Here is a 20,828-nt window from a genome sequence, read left to right as displayed (position 1 = left end):
ATGGTGCCCAATGCCTCCAAGGACTTGGAGACTGACTGGACAATTCGAGTTGGCTTTCAACAATAGACCTCATTATACCATCATTGAGGAGAATTGGCTTATGGTCACTTACAGGAGAAACTGAGGTGTGCAGATGCTGGAGATCAGAGTCGAGAATGTGTTCCTTGAAAAGCACAGCAGGTCAGGCAGCATCCGAGGAGCAGGAAAATCGGCGTTTCAGGCCAGAGCACTTTGGCTCGAAACACTGATTCTCCTGCTCCTCGGATGCTGCCTGACCTGCTGTGCTTTTCCAGTAAGAAAATCTCGACTCATGGCAACTTACAGGTGCGTGACTCTACTGACTCCTCCCACACAATCCTACCTCCAGGACAATGGTTTGGACTGGTGGGCATTAAGGTTGATAGAGGAAACTGACAGGTCAGCTTGCAGTAAGATACTCTGCATCTACCGACTTCTGCGTTGGCTCTATCAGGGCCAAATAAATTCAACCCGTACATTCAGTTTCCAAAGGTATACTGGTGACATCCAACTCTACCTCTCATCCATCCATCACCTACATGCAGTTGAATTACTTCACTGACATGCAGGCTTAGGGGTTCCAGTTTCCTGTATTTCAACACCTGGTGTAAGCATATGCGAGCATAAGAGGTATAGTTAGTGAGCTTGCAGATGACACCAAAATTGGAGGTGTAGTGTACAGTGAAGAAGGTTACTGCAGATTACAACAGGATCTTGACCAATGGCCCTATTGAAAGGATGTTGTGAAACTTGAAAGGGTTCAGAAAAGATTTACAACAATATTGCCAGGGTTGGAGGATTTGAGCTATAGGGAGAGGCTGAATAGGTTCGGGCTGTTTTCCGTGAAGCTTTGGAGGTTGAGGTGTGATCTTATAGAGGTTTATAAAATTATGAGGGGCATGGAAATGAAAAATAGACAAAATCTTTTCCCTGGGGTCAGCGAGTCTAGAACTAGAAAGCATAGGTTTAGGGTGAGAGGGGAAAGATATAAAGGAGTTCTAAGGTGCAACCTTTTCACACAGAGGGTGGTACCTTAATGGAATGAGCTGCCAGAGGATGTGGTGGAGGCTGGTACAATTACAACATTGAAAAGGCATCTGGATAGGTATATGAATAGGAAGAGTTTGGATGGATATGGGCTGCATACTGGAAGGTGGGACTATTAAGTTGGGATATCTGGTGGGCATGGATGAGTTGGACCGAAGGGTCTGTTACCGTGCTATACATCTCTATGACTCTATGTAACTGTATTTAGATCCTAACAGAATCTCCATAAGTTTTCTGTTATTTCCTTTGATCCATGAACCCATGTTCTTCATTTTCTTGCAAAGAGGATGTTCATTAATTTCCTTAACATATCTTGTGGGCAGCCCCAGAACAGTCCATCCACTGCTAAAGAAAACTTATGCAGGTCCAAGGTTAGAAAGCCCATGATGAGTAACTCACCTCCTGTCTCCTTTCAACCAGTTCTGCTGAACAAAGTAGAGGGTGATGGAATATCCCCATTTGCCTGGATGACTGCAGCTCCAATAGCATAAGAAACTTGACACCATCTGGGATAAAGCAGCCCACTTCATTGGCACCCAATCTGACATAATAAACACTCATGGTCCTTCACCACAGAAGTACACTGGCAGTAGTACATATCATCTAAAAAATACACAGCAGCTACTCATCAAGGCTCTTTGCTGAACCTTCTAAACCTGAGACCTCTACCACCTAGAAGTACAAGGGCTGCAGGTATACTGGAGTGACAAACCTGCAAGTTCCCCTCAAAACCACATCCAATCCTAATGCTGAATTATGGTCTTAGCTTATTTTGAGAAGATTTGTAACCAAGGTTGAGGTTTTGGATGGTGTCATGGTGTTGCGCTTTTACTATTGCTAGGACAAAATCATAGAACTCCCCTTCTCACAACATTGTGTTTGTACCTCCACCATGTGGGCTGCACCAGTTCAAGAAAGTGGTCCAGGGCAATTAAGGATGGACAATAAATGCTGGTAAAACCACATCCCATGAATGAATTAGAAAAATCATACAAGGACTGAAAAGTTCATTGTTATGATGTAAGACATCATTTATGAAGCTCTTTACAGATCCAGTATTCACAAATAATATTGGCCTGGCTAGTCTTAATATTTCAAAGCCATTTTTCTCATTAGAATACTACAACACATTATCTTAAGTTGCATTAATAATGCTATCATTGTGCCGAAATAACTTTGCAGTCACACTGATAACTGTAGAACTCTGCCAATATCTGTTTAATTACATTTTAATTTAAGATGATTGAACAGATTATTACTGCATTTATTTGTTCACTGTGAATATTAGACTTTGTCCGCATTAAATTGTTGATTTATAATATGCTTTGTTCTCACACCATGTTTTTAATGCATCAATACACAAAGAAATTAAGTGGATATTTTAAAACAAAAACAAAATACTGCAGACACCGGAAATATGTAATAAAAAGAAAGTACTGGACAAATACTATAGTTCCAGCAGCATCTGTGGAGAAGGAAGCAGAGTTAATGTCTCAAGCTTCATGTGACCTTTCTTTGGAAGAAGATTTATACAGGCTCAAAATATTAATTCTGTTTCTCTTTCCACAGATGCTGTCAGACCTACTGAGTTTCTCTAGCACTTACTATTTTTATTTGTGCATTTTCAATGCTTTGGAAGCATAGAATTGAACTGCTCCCATGTTTAACAGAGATATATTCAATTACAACAATATCTTAACATACTGATAGATCAGCTATTGAATGTCTCGTGTTTCTAATTACTAATGATTTGGAGATGCCAGTGTTGGACTGGGGTTTTAGATTAGATTAGATTACTTACAGTGTGGAAACAGGCCCTTCGGCCCAACAAGTCCACACCGACCCGCCGAAGCGCAACCCACCCATACCCCTACATATACCCCTTACCTAACACTATGGGCAATTTAGCATGGCCAATTCACCTGACCCGCACATCTTTGGACTGTGGGAGGAAACCAGAGCACCCGGAGGAAACCCACGCAGACACGGAGAGAATGTGCAAACTCCACACAGTCAGTCGCCTGAGGCGGGAATTGAACCCAGGTCCCTGGCGCTGTGAGGCAGCAGTGCTAACCACTGTGCCACCGTGCTGCCCTAAGCACGGTGTACAAAGTTAGATATCACACAAACCAGGTTAGAGTCCAACAGGATTAATTGGAAGCATACTAGCTTTTAGAGCACCGCTCCTTCATCAGGTGGTAGATGAAGGAGCGATGCTCCAAAAGCTAGTGTGCTTCCAATTAAACCTGTTGGACCATAACCTGGTGTTGTGTGATTTTTAACTAATTACTAATAACAGTGTCAGAGAAATAGGAAGCATAAGCCCTCAGGCCTTTTGCTCTGCCAATCAAAAGAATCATGACTGAACTTCTCTCTTAGCTACACCTTCTTACATTATCCATATAGCTTTAGATTCCTCTCGTATCCAAATAATTTATTAATCTCTTGACTTGAAATTACTCAATTCCTCAGACACTCTGGAGCTCTCAGGAGATAGACAATTCGGTAGATGGACAATGCTTTGAGTGAAGAGATTCCTCCTCAATTCAGTGTTAAATGACCAGCTTCAAATTTCTAGATTCTCCACCAGATCAATCTTCCTCTCAGCTTTTATGCTACCAAGCTATCTAAAGATTAAATTATCTTTCATTCTTCCAAGCTGTGTGGAACACAAATCTATCCTGCTCAATTTCTTATGATAAGACAATTACTTTTCCCCAGGAATCAGCCTGTTGAACCTTCATCGTACTCGTCTTAAGGCAAGAAATCCCTCCTTTGCTTAGGACATAAGATGTGCACATAATACTGAAGATGTGATCTCATCATGGCACATAATGATTTCATTAAGACTTATTCATTCGATTATTCTCTCATTCCTTTGCATAAAATACAATAAATCATTTGTTTTTAAATGTTTGTTACATCTGCATGTTAACTTTCTGTGATTTATGCACAAGGGCACACAATTTCTCCAGTTTATCATCAATTAAAAAATAATCTGTTTCTTGGTGTTTCCTATGAAAATGCACACATCTCCACATTATATTCCATCTGCTACTTTCCTCAAAATGCACTTCACCTGACAAATTCAAGGATATGTCATTCTTTCTCTCTTCATCATCTTGAAATTTTTGAATTCCAACATTTTATTTCTGCACAAATAGCAAATGGGCCACTCAAGTTAAAATAAATGCTTTGCTGTTAAATTTGCACTATCTTAAATTCCAGTTCACTTAAATTCTGTTTGATTTTCTTTATTGTATCCAAGTAGTGTTCAAACATCCCTTAAAAATGACTTCCCTGATAGAATGCTAAGGATGCCGAGTCCTAGATCAAACCCACATTTCATTGCAAGATGCTGTACAAAAACCCTTAGTTGGAATAAAGCTTAATTTCTGTAATAAATCTGTTTAATATCAGACCAAATTTGGCCCTTCTCTGTTATTAATAATGAATTATCATTGGGAGGAAAACTAACATTTGGAATTTCCAGTGCTCATTTATTACAGGGGTTAATGTCCATAGCAATTGTTAAACTCATCAATATGTTGAACAATACAAGAATTTGCAGAGTACGCAGGACATTAAAAATATTTTACTTTCTGAATAAATTTATTGTGCCTCTGCTTTCTGTGAACTATTCCATTTTTGACAATTAGTGATAAATAACCGAATTTTTCAGACTACCACAAATTTGGAATATTAAAAATAACAGTCGATCATGCTGTTGAATACATACTGCCAGTATAAAACCTGCAGCTTTCTCTACACCTGTTAATTATACCTGCATGAATTATATTTGCTAACTTTCAACATTTGCCACTGTTCTTAATTTCACAATTCCCACTTCAAGTTTTTCTCAATTAAAGAGCTTCATCCACCATTAAATCCACTTCCTCAAAAACACGGACAGTTAGTAATGATAAAAATATGTTTGAATTAGCGACAAATGCAGGAGGTGATGTCAGAGAAAGGCGATTTCTTTTGACTTTGTCAATTTATACAGAAGAATCCATTATCTTTCAAAGCCAGAATAGGGTCTCTCTGGCCAGAACTCCCAAATATTGCGATGGCAATGTCAGATGGCAATATCTGCAGGCCCCAGATATTTGTACTTATAGAGTTAGGCACTTCACATGATTGTTCATTGAGTGTTTAGAGCTAGTTCCTCAGATCTGCTTATTTCACCCCATGTTTCACAACTAAACAGATACACAGAAGCAGCTTTACGTCAGTGCCCCAGTCCTGCTACAACTGTGACTTACCCAAATTTACATGGAGGTCATTGCATTCCTTTCTAAAAGTGTACACCAGTACACTCACTCACCCTCAGTCAATATGGATCTAGATTTCACATCGAAGTTTGGTAGCAGATTACAGTATAAATCAGGGAGACAGTTGCATGAAACTTTTACATTGGAACGATACTGTCTCAGATGCATATCATGATGTGCACAGCTATAAAATTAATGCTTGGGCTTTGAATGGGGAAAGTGAACACCAGCAGTTTTATTTCATCCAATCTGTTCAGTGTTCCTTATAGTCTGTTGTGTGCTGCGGGCCCAAATGCACATGAAACTGGCTGGAGATTTTTTGAACTCAATTCACTGAGACACCTTCCAGCCAGGAGACAGAACAAACAAACAAACTTTCATCAAATTAGATCAGACGAGTTTTGATGTCAGGACCTTGAGGCAAAAGCAGAATATACTGAGATACTGTGTCATCCTGTCCTTCCCTGTTGCCTGGTGAAGGTTGTTATAAAACATCTTTTATCGCACTTAAATTTTATGTCAATAGACGGTAAGAAGTACACACTGTGCAAAGGGAAGGTTTGGACAGACTTAGTGATCAACGAGAAATGTTGCAACATTTTCCTTAATTTCATATCTTCTCCACTCAGCCAACTGTCTAAATATCTGGTCATGCCGAAGCAGCCACCTCATTGAAATGGGGATTTTGATGTCAAATGAATATTGCATTGAACTTTCTTGTTTGATCATTTCCAAATTTTGATGAAAAGTCATTTGCTGGAATGAAAGAACGTTGAAATAACCTCATGGTTCTACACACAGAGGTGCACCATGTCCACTATCAGCAGCATAGAACAATGACAGGAATCTTATTGGGATCTGAACAATGTGGGCTGTGGAGAAATTTGTGGCAGAATTAGACTAGAATTCCATAGAGGGCAATCTTGACATCAGGAGTATCTCGCTGCATCTTTTGGGGTGGATTGCCAATTAAGAGGGATTGCTGCTTGTTAAATGCAGTGTTGATGATCCAACACCCTTCATTAATATTCAGATGTTGTGCCAAATTTGCCAAACAAGCTAGATACTGAGAAAACATGACATGGAAATCAGAACCTGGTGGATTCAGCTCCCCACTTGTCACCAAAGGACCTCCATGTTGGACATCAAGCAGCAATATTTTAGGTCACATGCAGGGATATGGACCACATGCACTGCACGTCCATGAACATTGGTATCTGAAATGTGCCGGTCTGTAAGAATGCTGATGGCAGATTTCCAATGCATTTACTAGTACTCCTTTACTTCAATGCTGCATGGGTAACTATCATTGTAAAGCTGTAACAAGGATAGTGTGTGTCAAGGACTTACATTCATTTCCATGGACTCAACTATGGTGTATCTCTGGGATCTTGACTTACTGTCATAGTTCTCACTCACTTTCAGCTTACCTGAATGTCTCGCCTTGTCTAACCTTTGTGTACTTTGCTCTCTCAGCCAGAGATATCAGGCTCATATTACTGCTGTGTTGCCTTGCCTGGTTTTACGCAGTTAAAATCTCATAACACCAGGTTATGGCTCAACAGGTACACTTGGAAGTACAAGCTTTCAGAGCATTGCTCCTTCATTAGGTAACTATTTATGATTTTTAACTTTGTCCACCCCAGTCCAACACTGACACCTCCACATCGTGATATTACACTGTCACAAAGCCAAGAAGTTTTTCATGGTTGTGAGCTAGCTTCAGTAAAGCCAAGGGAGATAATCTTTGCTCAGGGACCCCAGCACAATAAGTCAAGATCAGCCTCTGATGCCAGTCCTGGAGCTTGACAACAGTCAGTCAGTCACTTGGGGTGATGAGAGTCAGGATGGTCTCCACATGATGAATGAGGAGCTAAACATCAGACAGTCCAGCACCCAACTTGAGGTTTACTGTACTGCTGGGGGGAGCTACTTTACTCCTGGAATGAGAAAGAGATGCATATTAAGGGCGATGAAAGTGCGTGGCACAGTGGTTATTATTTGTGCAGGTCGAGAGGTGTCCCAAGTGAGTAAGTAGGCAGCACAGGGTTAGTGATTTTGGGGATTGGGCTGTGTGACAGTGAGTGAGGGAAGATGTTACAGCCAATAGTGGAAGTGGTACAGTGGTACAGGAGCAGAGGTGGAATAGGTGGGAGGTATCGGATGGTGGCAATTACAATGGTGGAAAGATGAAGGTCATTGACCATCCTTCATCCTGTACATTTCTGCAAATGGATGTGAATGGTTTAACGCAGATGGCAACCTTGGACCTCCATTGGTGGGCCTTAGCGAAGAGGAGATCCTGCCTCTGCATCACCCATCCCAGCAGGAGCTCCAGGCTCCTTCCTGCACAGTAGGTTACTGATTTCCCATTGGCTGCCATGTGCGAGGCAATTGTCAGGAACTGTGCAGAGCAGCTCTGGACTAACGGTGCTTACCCAGGTGCATGATACACTTTTAAGCATGGTACAGGCAAAGGATGCCAGTGAAAACCAGGATAACTGCGGAATAATAAATGGCCTGGGTATGACATTGTAAACTCGGGTTGCAACTGGATGTAATGGATGTCGAGTAAGTAGTTAAGGAAGTGAGTGTGTTAAGATACAGTGAGAAAACTTGCTGTGCTCCACAACAGAAACTGCTGCAGAACTTTGACCCGGCTCAGACTTAGCTAAACAAACATAAGATACAGCCTTATGTTTTAGGTGCCCTATTTTGTGTTGGTCTTATTCACAATATATCATCACAGTCTACAGGATGTCAGTAGAACTTAGTCTTTGGAAGCTCGTGGTTGGGTTTGATAAATATTATTTTTTAAACAAGATTATAGTTTTAAAAATCTCTGTTGCTTAGAGAGTGAAGACATAACTGCAGACTCACTATACACCCAGTGTATTCTGTTGACATTCGTAAAATTAATTGTTGTGACTCCCAGTGCTCCTATGTTTTAGGAGCACTGGAAAACAGACTCCCATGTTTTCTTGGCTACTTCTGAAGAAAGCTGAAATTGTGTTGCTGGAAAAGCACAGCAGGTCAGGATGCTGTCTGACCTGCAGCGCTTTCCCAGCAACACATTTTCAGCTCTGATCTCCAGCATCTGCAGTCCTCATTTTCTCCTACTTCTGAAGAAAGGTCACTGAACCTGAAACACTAGGTCTGCTTCTTCTCCACGGTTGCCAGACTTGCTGAATTTCTCCAGCGATTTCAGTTTTTGTTTTCCCTACACATTAGTACAAATCTTTAAATAATCCATAACATGTGGACTGTCCCCTCAGTTAGTTCACCCAGATCACTAACACAGATATTATTGACTAATAATCCTCATAGAAATTCCTGCAGGACTCAGCTTTATCAAGTTCCATGCAAGAGGACGACTATTAATAACAATCTTCCGATTGCTAACATGCAACCAATTTTTTTATTTATCTTGTAGTCCTAAATTATCAATATGATGTTAATGGCATTCCGTCTAGGTAACGATCATTTTCAAGTGACAAACAAATCAACTGCTTCAGAATAGTTAATTGAGAGAGCTTAAAAAGTTTGAAATGAAAGTCAAATGAAGAAATCAGACATCATTTGGGAAGTACACATTTTCAAGGTATTTCTTCAAAAGATTAAAAAAAAGGTCTTTTTTAATGCTACCTAATATGAAAATTTCCACAGGATGCTGGAGTTGGCACACATGAAAGTGAAGACATCTTTGTTTGAAAAATTGTGCTTTGTAAATACATGGTGGCAGACCCCAATTCAAAATTTGACAAATCATGTAATTATGGTCACAATCCTCCAGCCAGAAAAAGAACTAAATAGTACAAATAGATTGGTGACTCCATAGAAGGAAAGAAAATGCACTTACCTAAATGTGGATTCGTCATGGGAGCTATAAATAAAACAAAAAGGAATTTTGAGCCCTTTGCACATAATTACACTATTTCCACATCTCTACATATTTCTGTTCATTCCAGTTTGTCATGTGTCACTTAAAACCAAAACAAGCCAAATATATTTTATCATATTAATTCATTCACACTTATCTGGCCTTGAGATCAGTGCTACCATAGTCCCATTCAGCCAATATTTTAATTCAAACATTTCTTTTGAAACGGAGAACCAAAGGTTAGAGATTAGTTTAAGTGATGACAGTTAGCTACAGCACATCATTAATTGCATAACATAAAAGCAGTGTTAATTCTTGAAACACTTTTTCAGTTCCTTTTCTTTAACATTACAATACTTTTTGCTTCAACCTGTTCATATACTATCACAAGTGACAGCTCTCTGTGAATTTAAGCTTGTTCTTCATCTGCTCAGATATTCTTCCAATGCGTCCTGGGAATGCAGAGAAAACCGTTCACTTTGTTATTATATACTTTTTAATTCTGTCTCATGTTTTCACATAATCATTGTTTCTGGACGGCAGCAGAATAATGATGCACTGGGTTACAAGACTGATAATTCTTTTTGTACTGTCGCTCCTATCAATGAAGAACATTGTGTGGGCCATGTGTGTACAAGTGGCATCACTATCTGCCCTAGGGAAATTACTGTAATTCTGCACAGCACCAGTAGAAATGAGATGCTACACAAAACAATTTCTCCCCCCATATATTTAGCAATCAGATGAAGCTATTAAACACTAATGAACAGATAGATGATCATGTTTATGCATATTACAAAAGTTTTAAACTTAACAAACTTCCTTGTGAACTGGAAAGCAACTATACGAGAAGTGAGTGGGAAAAAAGGGGAAAGAATTGATTTAATTTGGGTATTTATTGAGAAAATTAGTTGATAATAGGAGTCAAGGTTTAAGGAAACAGGCATTGCTCAGACTGGAGGAAGGTTGGAAGTGATGTGACAGAAAGTACAAATTTCTAACTTTGGTTCTTGTTGTTTTTAGAGATTGGGATTAACAACACAATATGTTTGGTAAAGAAAAGAATATGATTGTGCTTTGATGTGGAAAATATGAAAAGTTTGTCTGAACAGAGGAATATAGAAGTACAAAGATGGAAACCTCTGAAAGTATGGATTCAGGTCGAGAAATCCAGAAGACCAATAGCATGTTGAATTTTACACAGAGGAATATTGTGAAACAAGTGTGAAAAAGCAAGCATATGGTATGCTGAAATGTCGATTTCCTGCTCGTCGGATGCTGCCTGACCTGCTGTGCTTTTCCAGCACCACACTCTAGTAAAAAAAACAAGTGACTGTTGAAAAACCATGTTTAGCATACCCAATGAAAGAAAAGCCACTTCAGCCAAATACTGTGCTCAACAGATTGACCCAGACGTTGCCAGAGATAGGAACAGTAATTAGGAGAAGAACTACGAGGTACTGGCAATATTTCTATTGGAACAGATGAGACTAATGGAGGTTGAATTGAATACATCTATTAAATTACAACGAACTTTGTGAAGAATTATTTAACTGGCATCTGGAGGAAGCAGCAAGTGACCCTCAGTCGTTTTTTGAATGAGAGATTGTGGAAGTTTGCCTTCTTAAAGGATTTCACATTTCCAAGATGAGCTTCTGGCTACATAGCAATAAATTCAGGAAGATCGCCTTTCTACTAAGCTATCATTTCTCGACCGTATCCTGTTCTCAGCTATTCTATTACTGAAATAATCACCCATACTTTTCTTATCTCTGGACTCATTTATGCCAGTGTACCACTGGCTGGTTTCCACATCATATCCTTTGTAAGCTTGAACTCACCAAACATTCTGCCTTCCCGGTCCTGAAATGCATCAAATCATATGTAACCCCTGCGCTTGCTAACCTATAATAGTTACTGGGTAAACATCATCTTGGTTTAAAATTCTATCCTTTTTTTCACATTCTTCCGAGACTCAAGCTTCATTATCACTGTAATCTCCTCCAGCTCTACATCCCTCTGACATATCTTTGTTTATCTAAATTTAGCCTCTCTAATATACTTGAATTTTGATCCATCATTAGAGGCCACACCTGGTCCTAAGATCTGGAATTCCTTCTTCACATGTGTCTGACTCTTTACCTCTCTTTCTTCCTCAAATATTTCCATTAAAACCTACTGCTTTGATAAAGCTTTTGGCTGTTTATTCTCATTATCATCTATGTGGCTTAGTGCCTAACTTGCTATGTAATGCTTCTGCAAAAGCCTGGGAACATTTTCTCATGTTAAAAGTGCTATATAAATATATGACTTTATTGAAAGAAAGTGTTTGAGGCAAAAATGATTGAATCTTTCCAGAAAGAAATCAATAAGTATTTGAAACAAAGGAAGATACAGGGCTACAGGAAGAGAACACGGCCATAAGGAATAAAGCAAATGGGTTCTGTTTTAATTGCTCTCATAAGGAATTGTGACACAAGATGAATTGACAGGCCTCTATGTTATCAATTGCTGTAGTATGTTTCACAATGTCTCAAAAACATTTTGCTGCACTTGCTTGAAGTATAGGGAATGTGTTACTGGCAATTCAACAGCCAATAACAATCAACCGCTCAATTAATGGACAAATCATGCAGCACAATTCATATTTCTATATGGAAAAGGATATGCAAGAGTTTACTGGCTGATATCAAAGTGTAATCCTTCTTGCATGACTTTGCACAACAAGTCAGTGAAATGAGTAACAGGAAACAAAAACGTTTTTGATACAATTCTAAAGAAAGACTTTCAACTGAATATGTAATGGAATGAACTTTTTTTTCAAAAAAAAACAAATCAAAGCTCGCTAGGATTCTGCAAAGTATCAAAACCAAAACCAAACAGTGCTATTAATCAAACAGACATGGTATAGTCAAAATAAAAGGTCTATGCAAAATGATGTTCCACATAGATTTCACACTTTGCTATAAAGCCTCATCAGGAGGTATCTCAGCTAGGCATGTGTGATTTCATTTAATCAGCCATTCAACTGTTAATGTAGTTTTTGAGACCGGAATTTATAAAAAGGAAGTCTGCTGATGTGCAATGTCATGCGGTTTTAACTTTAAGACTGAAACAAAATGTGATCTATCACTGGTTATCTTGATCCAAGGCTGTCATTGATAGGCCAGTGAGGCCTTGGCGATGTAACATCATGTTCAGCATTGAAAGGAACTAGATGTAAAAGAAGCTGGTAACCTTGTGGCTGCAGGCACACTGATCAATCACAGAAGGAGAGCTACAGCCAAGAGAAGAATAGCAGCCAAAAGAGGAGCGTGACTCATTTGCAGAACAAATCATCTGTTTTCAGCTCAGGACTGGTTATTTAAGGGCAACAGAACCTCATCTTCAGTGGAATATTTAAGAAAGCCTAAAACCCTTGTTGGGTGGATGTTTAAGGGATGAAAAATGTGTTGCTGGAAAAGTGCAGCAGGTCAGGCAGCATCAAAGGAGCAGGAGAATCAACATTTCGGGCATAAGCTTTTCTTCAGGAATGAGGACGGTGTGCTAAGCAGGCTAAGATAAAAGGTAGGGAGGAGGGACTTGGGGGAGAGGCGTTGGATATCTATTGTATTCCCAACGCCCCTCCCCCAAATCCCTCCTCCCTACCTTTTATCTTAGCCTGCTTGGCACACCCCCCTCATTCCTGAAGAAGGGCTTATGCCCGAAATATCGATTCTCCTGCTCCATGGATGCTGCCTGACCTGCTGCGCGTTTCCAGCAACACATCTTTCAGCTCTGATCTCCTGCATCTGCAGTCCTCACTTTCTCCTGGATGTTTAAGGGAGTCCAACTCATTGTTGCAAAAATATCTACGGAGTCTGGCGCATCATCAGAAAAATTGTGGGAGCCTGACCCATCATCAAAAAAAAAGTCTGCAATAAAAAGGAGTTTATGACTCATGCAACAATATAACAATTTAATAAGCTGAGTACTGCATTGTTAAATCATCTTTATTCATAGGCTAAGGAGAGCTAATTTCTGGTTGAAAGATATAATTTTGTGTGCATTTGCTTTGTATGAGCTCTGTGGTTTGTTTTTCTTCATATTCTGTTTTGAGCCTTTATTCTGTGTGCATTCGCATAAAGCTTAATATTTAATGTTAGTATGTGCATATTGTAGTTGGGTATGCACTGCCCCTTTAAGAGAGTGGGACACATGAACAGGAGGTGGGAGTTAGAGGAGCAGCCTAAAATCCAAGGATGGAACTGAGAAACCTACAATAAAATATTCCTTGTTCAAGTTTACTCTCCTTCTGCTTTGTGTTCTATTTATAGTTCTAGTGAGCCACGAATATAATAACTGGTGACAAGAGTGAGATCCAGCCCACAAACTGTGCAAATTCCATTTTTTTGTTGGGTGGAAGGATGTAGCCCAGACTTTGAAAAAGATGTGGGATTGTGGAGATAACATTGAGGGAAGTGGTCATGAGAGGACTCGAGTCATGGGTGATGTCAAGGAAGAGTGGCACACTAGCCTAGCTGGTAAGGGAGAGGTTGGCACAGACAGCATTCACTGAGGGGATTCAGGCTGCAATGGTGACTAGACTTGAATGGGAGAAAAAATCCTGCCAGCGGGAAAACAAAATGGTGGGTCAATTTGGAATGATGGTACTGTTTACCGAAGAGACAGAAAGTTGGATTCTATACCGAACGTTTTAATGTGTACTTAAAGGTGAATAAGGTGGCTGAAGACATTATGGTACAGGTTTTCTTCAGCGCCATTGAGAGGAAGATCTTTGTGATTCTAATGTATCTGGTACCATCAGAGAAACCCAGACATATCATGATCTAAGTAATATGTTGGGGAGTTATCTTGCACTAAAGCTACTGATTTAAGTTTTTATAAACATGTATAACGTGAAGGAAAGTCCATCACCCAATTTTTGGCTGCCTTAAAGAGATTAGCAGAACATTGCCAATTCGAAGGGTTCCACCAAGATGTCTTGTGGGATCATATGATTTGTGGCTTCCAACACAAAGCCATCCAACAGAAGTTACGAACAAGGGGAGATCTGGATTTCAAGACACCTTTCCAAATCATTACCTCAACGAAGTTGGCTGCCAACACAGGTGACTGATGACGCCTAGGTGCACAGAGTCATAGCTGAGTGTAATATCAATCATAGAATGCTGCCGATGTGGCAAGAGTGGCTGCAAGGAGTCAATGTATTGAACTCGAGAAGCTAATGCTGTAGGTGTAACCGAGTGGGTCATATTGACTGAAATCATTGGGTACAAAAGAAGGACATCATTCAGAGAGTATGCCATCAGGTCCATTCTGTCAGCCAGTAAGTAGACTGAAAGTCAGCTGGGTCTGCGGGAGAAGAAGGCCCAGAGTCAGCAGAGTTTCAGTTGAACATCCTGTTGGTATGGGGTGAAGCTGATTGTTCCTGGGTCCTTCCAGAGCAGAAGACAGTAAAGATTGAAGTGCATATGGCTGCAGCAGTGTATCTAATTTCTGATAAAGGGACTGGCCGAGAGAAAGAAATTCTCAAAATGAATCTGCCGCAGGCCTGCTTACATCTGGGGCCATGGAGGAGTGTCAATTGCTGCTGACAATAGTAGCCACAGGGGACTGTCCTGCATGAAGCGACTTCCCTTTGGCATCATGTCAGTGCTGGCACAATTCCAAAGGGTCATCATCCAATTTGTGAATGGATTGCCAGGGGTCCAGTGTTATCTGGATGATGTTTTTATTACTGGATCCTCCGAAAAGGAGCATTTGAAAAGCCTAGAAAAAAAATCCTAAGAAGATTGCAGGAACACAGCCTGCGAGTAAAAAGAGAGAAATGTGAGTTTTTGTAAAGAATTCATAGAGTAGTTGGGTCATGTGATCAATGGCAAGGGATTACACAAGGCACCCAAGGAGATGGAGGCTATCATGAAGATCCCTAGATTAGAGAATGTGCCTCAACTGAGACTGTTCTGCTGTACATTTCTATGATTCTATGACTATAAGTTCATATCTGATCTGGAAACTGTACTGAAACCTCTGCATTGGTGGCTGGGCAAAGGGCAGCTGTGAAAATGGACCTAAGAATGTGAGGAAGCTCACCAGGTGAAGCAAGCCCTAAAACGATTGAAAGGTTGACTCATTTGCACTTGGGGGTGTGAGGCCTCGTCTTATGCGGTTGGGGCTGCACTGTCACACATCCTGCTGAATGGAGAGGAAAGGCCCACTGTGTTCACATTGAGGTCACTAATAAAGATGGAGGAGAAGTATGCTCAAGTGGAAAAGGAACAATTGAACATTGGATTCAGTGTTGAGAAGTTCACCCAGTTCCTTGACAGCAGGCACTTTGTGCTGCTGACTGACCACAGGCCATTTTTGGCCACAGAAAGGAATTGAATTGAATGATTTATTGTCACTTGTATTTTACAGTAAATAACACAGTAAAATACAGTGAAAAAATTTAACTGTCACCACAATCCACTGTCATTTTGAATAATTTAAGAATTAAAAGATAGAACAGAAAGAAAGTCAATCGTCATCCCATTGCCATGAGTCTTGAACCCACCAATATAGGAGTCACCACTCTTTAGGCGCCATTTCCTTGCCACTGTGCCCACCTAACGGACACCATTACTGATACAGAATCAAGTGCTGGATCCCCACACACATTGCAACAAGGAGTTCCCTAGCTCTGGGCCTACCACAAAGAGGAGCTGCCACTACTGCCTCATAGATAACCAGAACTCCCCGCTCTGGACCTGCCCTGACTGTAAGCAGGACCTTCCACTGCAGCATCAATAATACCAGGAGTCCCAGCTCAGGGCATACAATGCTGCAGCCTCTGCCTCGCCAATGCCTGGAGTCCCTCCTCAGGATCTACTGCAACTAGAAGTCCCTGGCTCTGCTGCCAGGCCAGGCCACTGCCTTGAGTAAAAAGTGAGGTCTGCAGATGCTGGAGATCAGAGCTGAAAATGTGTTGCTGGTTAAAGCATAGCAGGTCAGGCAGCAGCCAAGGAACAGGAAATTCGACGTTTTGGGCCAAAGCCCTTCATCAGGCCACTGCCTTGCAAATTGTCCCACTCTGCTGGTACTCTGGGATGTTGCCATGCCAGCGCCCACCATCTTGAAAGGTCTGTTGCAGCCGCCATCTCCAATCACCAGAAGGAGCTGTATCCACCACCTCCACCTCCTCCAACTTCTGGGCAGCTGCTACTATTCCGCTCTCGCTACCAGGCCGATGCCACTGATTAATCCCCTACAAAAGGCTTAAAAAAAATTAAAAAACAAAAGAAAAAAAGAAAAAGAGCAGAAGTGAAAAGGAACAAAAAAGAAGGCAAGGAGATGGGAGTGAAAGAGCCCTGGGGTCAAGAACCAGCACGCAGCCCTGCTACTCAGCTATCATCTTGTTCAGTGCCAGTAATATACCCTGGCCTGCTGAGATGGGTATTGGCTCTGTCAGCCTAGTCTAATGAAATCAGATACCAACAGGCAGAGAAACACAGCAATACACACAATGCTTTGTCACCAAATAAGAATGTTCCTGACTGGAACGTGAAAATGATGTACCTTTTCCAGGATGACAAGGTGCCAGTGTGAGTGAGTTAGACACAGAGCGTTACCAGAATGATCCAGTGTTGAGCTGAATGATGAATGTTAGGTGAATTGGCTGTGCTAAATTGCCCACTGTGTTCAGGGATGTGTAGATTAGGTGCATTAGTCAAGGGTATGTGTAGAGTAATAGGTTAGGGAAATGGATCTGGGTGGGTTACTCTTCAGAGGGTCGGTGTGGAGTTATTGGGCCAAGTGGCCTGTCTCCACATTGTAGGGATTCTATGATTCTACAAGGCTATGGAAATAAAGCAGAGGCATATTATGTATGCAGTTGGATGTGTGCTGCCCCTTTTAGAGACCATGTCAGGTGACCTGGTACAGGAGCTAGGGAACGTAGTTAAACATTGACTGTGGAGCTGAGAAACCTACAATAAAGTATTCCCCATTCAAATTTACACTCCATCTGCCTCGGGTTCGATTCATGGTTCTTGTGAAATGCAAACATAACGGGTATGTTCTTATTATTTCTCATAATCCTTGTGTCCCAACTGTGGAGAAACCTATCAACAATTAGAAGGTCCAGTCCCGAGTTAGCCAAATGAATAATCAGTTGTGCATATAGTATTTTCTGAGACAAAGAACATCCATCATTATTTAGGTTTTCATTAGGTTTTCTTTAATTAATTTGCACATTTACATCATTATTCGCGATCCAAATTTAAAATTAACAAACATAACAAACCAAAGTGAAGTAACAAATATGTCAGCAAACAGAAGATCAACTTTTGGTCTCTCTTAGAATTAATAGTCAGGAACTGGAATAGAAATCTCATGTGAATGAAGACTTGAGGATAAGATCAGCGTAGTGCTCAGCTGAGTAATTTGCTGACATTCATATTTAAGGTTCAGATGAGATGAATTATGTCTTTGGCAATATATTTGGATTTCCAGATGGCCTTTGGTGCCACACAGGAGGCTGCTAAATAAGATAAGAGCTCCCGATGTTAGGAGTAAGGTTCTGGCATGGATAGAGGATTGGCTGACTGGCAGATGACAACCATGATGTGGAGGTGCCAGTGTTGGACAGGGGAAGACAAAGTTAAGAATCACACAACATCAGCATTATTTGGAAGTGCAAGCTTTTGGAGTGCTCCGTAGCTACCTGATGAAGGAGCAGTGCTCCAAAAGCTTGTACTTCCAAATAAACCTGCTGGACTATAACCTGGTGTTGTGTGATTTGTAACTTTGGCAGAAGGTAGACAGTGAGGAGAATGGGGTCAATTCAGGATGGCAGCCAATGTCTAGTGGAGTTCCACAGGGCTCTGATTTGAGACCACAGCTATTAATGTTATACATTAGCTATCTGGATGAAGGAACTGAGGGCATTGTTGCTACATTTGCTGATGATACAAAGGTAAGTAAAAGGACAGGTATTGTTGACAAAATGGGAAGGCTGCAGAAGAACTTGTATAGGCTAGGCGAGTGGGCAAAGAAGTGGCAGATGGAATGCAGCATTGAAAAGTAAGAGGTTACACACATTAGTGGGAAGAATAGAGGCATAGACTATTTTCTAAACAGGAAATGGCTTCAGAAATTTGAAACACAAAGGAACTTAAGAGCACTAGTTCAGGATTCTCTTAAGGTTAGCAGTCAGGTTCAGTTGGCCATTAGAAAGGCAAATGTAATGTTAGTATTTGCTTCAAGTGGGCAAGAATTCAAGACCAGAGCGGTAGTGTTGAGGCTGCAGAAGGCTTTGGAATATTCTGAGCCATTTTGGGCCCTGTATCTCAGAAAATATCAAGTGGGGTTGAAGCGCTAAATTGCCTACTCCAGCTCTTGATTCCGATGAAGGATATGTTGGCCTTGGAAGAGGTCCAGAGAAAGTTTGAAGAATAACTCCAGGGATGAATAGCTTGTCATATGTGGAGTGGTTGAGGACAGTTGGATGGATGTTAAAAGGATGAGGTGGTATTTCATTGAAGCTTCCAGAATACTGATAGACTGAATCGACTGGAAGTGGAGAAGATGTTTCCACTAGTAGGAGAGACTGGGACCCGGGGCACAGCCTCAGAGTGAAGGAATTGGCCCTTTAGAACTGAGACAAGGTGGAATTTCTTCAGCCAGAGGGGGTTAATCTGTGGATCTGACTGTAGCAGAAGCCTGTGGAGGTCAAGTCTTTGAGTGCATTTATGACAGAGATAGATAGGTTCTCGATTAGTAAGAACATCTTGGGTTATGGGGAAAAGGCAGGAGAATGGAGTTGAGAAACTTATCAGTCATAACTGAATGATGCAGCAGATTTGATGGATCAAATTGGCTAATTCTGCCCCGACATCTTACTCTTACGATTTGGCAAGGTATCATAGAACTAGAACAGAGCATTATAGTCCTGCAAAGAGTGGTCATCTTCAAGACAGACAGTAGGGGTGGGGATGAGACAAACAAAAAAAATGAAGGGATCCCGACCCTCTCAAAACATTCTACAAAGAGGAATTGTTAACTATTGTTTCTTACTGTCTACGTCAAAACTTTAAATTGCACCATAGGCAGCACTTGATGCTTGCCACTGGTTTGAAACAGACAATTTTCTCACACCTAATACTATACTGCAATGTGTGTTGAATTTTCTTTGCTAAGGCTCCAGTGAAGCACCTCAGGATATTTTGTAATGCTAAAAATGCTACAGAAACACAAATAGTTGTTGTATAATTCCAATACAGCTCACACACCAGGCTGGCGATGCCAGTGGTTCTCAGGCTGTGGGAGATAGCCATTCTGTAGATAAACAAGAAAACATTGCCTTTAAACCTGAATCATTTATTTGTATAGAATTGATAGGCTACAATGAACTCTTTTGTTTCCACAGTAATGATATAAAATAAGTATAAGTCAGTGCTTGAGTTTAAAAACAAACGATGTGGGGAAACTTGACAATTCCATAGAAAATGTTTTGCATAGAACTAGCTGCATTCCAAGTTCTTAAAAGGTAGGTAGTCAGCTTCCCATTGTTCTGATGCACATTTCATTGTTGCACATATTTACTTCTGAATTATTACTATGGATCTGACTGGGGATAAAGGGAGACAGATAGAACTCTAGACAAACAGATGAATTGAGAAACCTGAAGAAAGAAAATAAACATAAAAAGAATCAGTAAGAGATGAAAGGGCTAGACAGGCACAGACGAGAGGGAGTGAGAACACACAGAAATATAAAAACAAAGATTCAAATCAATGGGCAATAAAATAGAGAAAACACACACACACACACACACACACACCTCGGAAAATTCTGTAGGACTGTGATAGCATTTCCTAAGTCCTATTGGGTATTAGCTTTTTGAATAGCTCACTGAAACTTTAAAAGCAATTTAATATATATTCTGTTGCCATGCCAACATTCCCCCTATGTTCAAGTCTGCCTTCACCAGCAGATTGTCATTCCAAAAAGACGTTTACCCTTTAGTAACCAATAGGCTGGTGAATTCAGACATTTCTAAAGACTTTGGATACTGATTTCACAATAATTAGTACCAAAGACCCACTTAGAGTCACAGAGGTGTACATCTTTTTCATCAAACTCATCTCTGCCAATCAGATATTCTAAATTAATCTAGTTCTATTTACCAGCATTTTGGCTGATATCCCTCTAAACCCTTACTGAAGACAATAAATGCTGAAGATCAAGTGGGCCAGACAGCATGTTTCAAGTCTAGATGACTCTTCATCAGAGCTGAAGTAAAGTGTGGAGGGGACAGCATTTATTTGATAGTTTGGGAGGACGGTGGGCACTAGTGGTAGTGGGTGTAGGGTGTCAGTGAATAAAAGATGTTGATAGTGCAGATTAAGTGATCGGAATGTGAGAATGGCAAAACGATGGTGTGTCTCCTGCCACACTTGGTAAGATAGTAAGTGGGATGGGGGGAGAGGAGAGAGAACATGATGACAAGCTAAAAGAGAAGGAAGAAATAGCTCACAATTTGAAGGTGTGGAACAGTCCAGAAGGCTGTAAAGTGCCTAGTCTGAAGATGAGATGTTGTTCCTCCAGTTTGCTCCGTGATTCAC

General features: G+C 40.7%; 1 protein-coding gene across 1 annotated transcript in view; it reads right to left on the bottom strand.

The window, feature by feature from the left end:
* Nucleotides 1–20,828, bottom strand: part of mdga2a (MAM domain containing glycosylphosphatidylinositol anchor 2a) — a 924,938-nt gene that overhangs the window by 126,465 nt on the left and 777,645 nt on the right. Inside the window, exons 13-14 of the mRNA XM_060828983.1 lie at nucleotides 11,362–11,373; nucleotides 9,199–9,222 (exon numbers count right to left, since the gene is read on the bottom strand). Coding sequence (XP_060684966.1) covers nucleotides 9,199–9,222; nucleotides 11,362–11,373 — 36 coding nt within the window. The remainder of the gene's footprint in view (nucleotides 1–9,198; nucleotides 9,223–11,361; nucleotides 11,374–20,828) is intronic.

Source organism: Hemiscyllium ocellatum, chromosome 8 (assembly GCF_020745735.1).
Source record: "Hemiscyllium ocellatum isolate sHemOce1 chromosome 8, sHemOce1.pat.X.cur, whole genome shotgun sequence".
Lineage (NCBI taxonomy): Eukaryota > Metazoa > Chordata > Chondrichthyes > Orectolobiformes > Hemiscylliidae > Hemiscyllium > Hemiscyllium ocellatum.
Note: the sequence above shows the minus strand (reverse complement) of the source record. Positions and strands in the feature narration are given on the sequence as shown.